General features: G+C 36.1%; 1 protein-coding gene across 1 annotated transcript; it reads left to right on the top strand.

The window, feature by feature from the left end:
* The first annotated feature begins 1,828 nt into the window (after positions 1-1,828).
* LOC111916587 (receptor-like protein 38) lies at positions 1,829-2,971 on the top strand. Its single transcript, XM_023912219.3, has one exon. It carries the CDS (start codon positions 1,829-1,831, stop codon positions 2,969-2,971), a length of 1,143 nt encoding a protein of 380 aa, XP_023767987.3.
* The last annotated feature ends 2,531 nt before the right edge of the window (positions 2,972-5,502 follow it).

Below are 5,502 nucleotides of genomic sequence, written 5' to 3' on the forward strand. Positions count from 1 at the left end.
ATATAAAGTGATGCTATGCTAGTGACCGGTTAGGTCGGTAACCTGGGTAGGGTAATGATATGCTATGTGATCTGTTTGTTCGGTTTGTTGGATATGACTGTTATATGATTTTATGTTTTGTGCACATGGTTGTTTGGACTGGAGATGGGTTGAGGCGGGTCCTGCTTTGTGCTGTAGGCCAAGTTACCCAGGGCGGACCGGTTGTTCCGAAGGCCCAGCGAGCGGTCCGGATAGGCTGTAGGCCCCACGAGGGCGGACCAGACGTGCCGAGGCTCGGAGAGTGGACCAGGCCGACTGAAGGCCCGATGCGGGCGGACCAGTCACACTGTAGACTCAGAGAGTGGACCAGGTGGGTTGAAGGCCCGATGCGGGCGGACGAACCCCACTGTAGACTCAAAGGACACGACTAGACCTGGAGGATGGATCCGATGGACTGAAGGCTCGATACGGCGGACCAGTCACACAGTAGACCCGATATGCATGGCTGTTCTATGTTCTGTTATGTTATGTATGTTTTATATGTTTTGGACCGGAAGGTCGCAGCCTGGAAGGGCGTATACGTGGTTGGTATTTTGAGGGTATCTCACTAAGCTTTCGGGCTTATAGTTGTGGTTTAATGTTTTTCAGGTTCTTCAGGAGACTGTGGCAAGGCGTACTAAGAGATTGTTCGGTTAGGAATGAATTCCCTGCAGCCATACTTCAGCTGCCAAAGTTGCAAGTTGTTAATTTGGCAGACAATACCGACCTCACAGGTTCCTTTCCTATATTTCATAACATCAGCTTACTTGAAGAAGTGATACTAGATTTCACAGGTTTCATTGGGATTGTACCAGAATCCCTAAGCCACCTTAACCATCTGACTGTCTTGTCCCTTACCGGATGCTCTTTCTCGGGGCGTATACCTCGTTCACTCTCTAACATGACGCAACTCACTTACTTGGGTCTTGGTGAAAATCACTTCACAGGCTCAGTTCCTTCATTGGCAAGTCTTTTGAAGCTCGATCTTTTAGAACTTAATGGTAACAGATTTCAGAAAGGACGCTTTCCCAATTGGCTAGGAAAGCTGACTAAACTTAGTGAACTCTATCTGTCTGATATGAACATAAACGGAGAAATCCCACTCTTTCTATCCAACCTAACCAAACTTAGTGAGGTAGGAATGCCAAGAAATTCTCTTGCTGGTGGTATACCAACCTGGTTGTTCAACCTCACCCAACTAACATATTTAAATCTTCAGATGAATCAATTGCAAGGACCAATTCCAAACACATTTTCCAACTTCAAAAATCTTGAGTATCTTAACCTAGGTGGAAACAATTTCAGTGGTAGGGTAGAACTCGACATGTTCCTAGGACTCAACAAACTTCAAGCATTAGCCTTAGGTTATAACATGATATCATTAGTAGTCACCAACAACTACACCAATACCACTTTACCAGAATTCCATAAGTTAGGACTATCATCATGAAACTTGAAGGAATTTCCTGCCTTTTTACGCTTCCAAAATAAAATGGATACCTTACTTCTTGAGCGCAACAAAATTGATGGGCTGGTACCGGTGTAGATCTGGAACAATAGCCGGGAAACATTAGAGTTTCTTGAACTTGCACACAACTCCATCACTGGCTTTGATCAGCATCCTCATTTTCTCCCATGGACAAATTTAGAAGTAATTTTTATCAATGATAATCAGTTACGAGGACAACTACCAATTCCACCAAAAACCACAGTTATGTATTCTGTCTTACATAATAACCTCACAGGAGAAATACTAGCATCGATATGTGAATTGAAATATCTTCAACTGTTAGATTTGTCATTTAACAACATGAGTGGAACACTTCCTTCATGTTTAGGTATCTTAAGCAATTCGTTGATTGCTTTGTATCTGAAACGAAACAACTTCCATGGAAAAATGATGAATGCTTTTATGTCCGGAAGCCTGTTGAACCACCTTGATTTGAGCGAAAATAGATTCATCGGTCAACTGCCAAGATCACTGATGAATTGTACACACTTAGAGTTTCTCTCTCTTGAAGATAACTCTTTTCATGATGTCTTTCCTTCTTGGTTGGGAACTCTTCCCAGACTGCAAGTTCTGGTTTTGCGGTCCAACAAACTACATGGTCCAATTGACGGTTCCACTGCTGCTTCCTCACGGTTCCCTATGTTGCGGATCATAGACCTCTCTAACAACCGTTTCAGTGGTCAGTTGGACCAAAATTACTTTCAAACATTGCATGCCATGAGCTCTGGAAATCTTGGCATATCATCTGTTATGGAAACAAATATATCCTCCAAACATGTCAAATTAGATTGGGCATACTCAATGACATTAACACACAAAGGTGTCAGAATAGACTACGATCTAATTTTAACCATAGATATGTCCATTGATCTCTCTTGTAACCATTTTGAAGGAGAAATCCCACAATCACTCCAACATCTTCGAGGCCTTCAATCACTCAATCTTTCCAACAATCATTTTACTGGACGTGTCCTGCCATCTTTGGGGCACCTAAAGAATCTTGAAGCTTTGGATCTCTCTCGAAACCACCTATCTGGGGAAATTCCTCAACAGTTGGTGCAACTCGGTTTCCTTTCCATCTTCAATGTGTCATTCAACCGTCTACAGGGGCGCATACCACAAGGAAAACAGTTTGATACATTTGATAACAACTCCTACATCGGGAATCCCCGATTGTGTGGACGACCTTTATCCAAGGAATGTCAGGATCATCCAAATGTGTCAAGACTTCCACCAACAAGCAGTGTGTCTGAATCTCTCTTCCCAACCGAAACAATTGATTGGATCATCGTATTTTGTGGAGTTGGAAGTGGGTTGGTTGTTGGGATTGCTATCGGGAACAATCTTCATACAAGGTATAGTCATCAGATCACAAAGAGGAAGGACACATGGGTAAGGCCTCTTCGTAACACTAGGAGAAACCAAGGTATAATAATTCGTTAAATTACTTGAAGCTATTTTTCAAGATAATAGTTTGTTATGTGCATGTGGTATCAACCAAATAGAAAATGTTTTCGGCATGTCATCCAAAACAATACAATGCTTCTATATATTTCTTAATTAAATTAAAGTAATCGTAACAATATATTTGTGAGACTAACTGGCATACATCTCAACTTTGTATTATCAACAATTACTTGCTGTTTTTTTTTGTCATTCATCAACTTCAGTTAAGGTATATGTTAAGTCAAATATGCATTTTAGCAAATAAAGTCTTATTAACATAGTCAATTTAAAAATATTAATGAATACATCTTTCAATTGTATCCAGGATAAGTTATGTGTCGAGTCCAGTAGTTAATTATGTGATACCAGTCTATGTTTAAGCATGGTTATTGTTTATAACAAGTTCATTAATATTATCTACGAGAAAAATGTTATTTGAGATACTACATGCTTAAAGTAGGTTGTATGTAATCAATAATATAACCACGGTTTTTGAGATGCTCATATTACTATTGTTTGATGAAATATTTTCTATAGATAGAAAACTGTGAACTTCCTAGCAATGAACTTAACTTAACATGTGTCTCAGGAGGTATCATGGCTTAAAATTCAAAGGATATGGAGAACTTGTTGGAGACCTTAATGGGATTTCTGTATGTTTTACCATGTAGTATGTGTATAGTACGTATAAGATTCTGTTTGAGTAGACTTTCAGTGTAATATTTTTGATTTATTACTTAGTAACAGTTCGTTTGTTAAGGTTTTCCATTTATGAAGGCATGATCATAGACTCTTATGATGTAAGCTATTGGTAACTAGTAACAACCTTAGATTTGGGGTTGTGATATATAGTATGAAAGTCATGTATATTATATAGTAGTTTATAACCCGTGAGAACTATGGTTATAAAATTATTTAAATTTTTATATTAAAAACTCAAAATTATTAATCAATTATTGTAAATAAGTTATTACTGAAGAGATATTTTTTTAGTTATATAAAACTATAATCATTGATTTAAATAAATGAATGAAGGTATATCACCTTATAATCTGTATTAATTTTATTTTATTTTTTTAATCTAATGTTATTAATTTAATATAGTTAAAGTGAAAATTTTAAATTTTAAATTCAAAAATTGAGAATCAATTATTAATTTAATGTAATTAGAGTGAGAAATTTAAAATTGATATTAATAAGTTGATAAGTGGCATGATAGGTACATATGATATTAATGAGGAATTCTAATAGTATGATACTTGTCAATAGGAAATTAAACCTATTCAATTATTAGAATAGGGACTAGGTTATAAACTTGGGTACATTACTTGGTTAACAATTAATAATAATAAAAAATTCATGAAATATTTAAAACCCCATCACCTGATCTCAATTCTCAATCAATCAAACTCCTCCAGTTTGACAATGTATGTAATTCAACTATGATTTTAATTATCTGTTAGTTCATTAAGTTATAACCTTTGAGTAAAAATAAAAAAGAACAGGGATCATCTTGTATATTTACACTAAAGTTATAACCTTTGATTAAAAGATAAGATAAATTTGTAAAATTGATCTCTATGGTATATTGCTTTTCCAAGTTTCATTCCAAAGGTAAAATAGTCATTTAAAATTTTTAAAGTTGAGTGGTTAAATTTAACGATTCAATTGTTTATTGATCAGTTTTCAGAAAGAAAACTTATAGTGTTTTCAAATGAACATGAAAATGAAGTCCAATTTATACTAATCTTGTCCCAAGAGAATGATTTCCAGCCAAAAATTCTAGTGGCATGGTTCTAAAGTCATTATAGATAGAATCAATCATGTTGACAACTGTTTGTATTTTTGGCTTGTTTTTGTCCAAAACAATTTTTGTTGTAAGATTCTTCTATGGAAGATGTTGATCCCTCAAGTTTAAGTGGATGATAATTGATATGGCCCAAAGTCTCAAAAGATGAAGGGACTATTATACCCTTTGGAAGCAATGCCTCTAAAATCTGCAATTTTTGCATAAACATGATTCAAAACATTCCAAGAAATAAACTTTATTAAAGGGGTCACATTGAATGCTATACTTCAAAATAAGGGCAAATTTAGTTGGAAGTTTTTATGGTTACGATGGATAGTTGGATACCACATTCATTTGCCAATAACTGAGTGGTAAAGCAAAGTCAGCTTGTGTCTCATAAGTTCAAAATGGTGATCCTGTTAAGCAAGCCTAAAGAAAATAGATTAGATGTTCAAGTATTCCATATAATCAACTCATAATTCAGGTAAAGTAAGATGGAATGAGAATACCTTAATTGCCTCAGGCATTTCATCGAATGGCTTGTATGTATGTTTCTCATCCAAAAACAATAACCTTCTTCAGCCTTTCCATTTTCCTAACCTTTACTCAAATCCTCCACTTTCTCATGTCACTTGCATGATTCTCCACCACCTATTCTACAAAATAACACTCATTACTTTTATCCTCTATGATTTGACTTTTTGTGTGTGTGTGTGTGTTTCCTCTTTGGCCTCTACAA

The sequence above is a fragment of the Lactuca sativa genome, chromosome 1 (genome assembly GCF_002870075.4).
Source record: "Lactuca sativa cultivar Salinas chromosome 1, Lsat_Salinas_v11, whole genome shotgun sequence".
NCBI lineage: Eukaryota > Viridiplantae > Streptophyta > Magnoliopsida > Asterales > Asteraceae > Lactuca > Lactuca sativa.

Excerpts from the sequence above, each read along its gene's own strand:
- LOC111916587 (XM_023912219.3), top strand. The coding sequence starts at position 1,829 with ATGAGTGGAACACTTCCTTCATGTTTAGGTATCTTAAGCAATTCGTTG.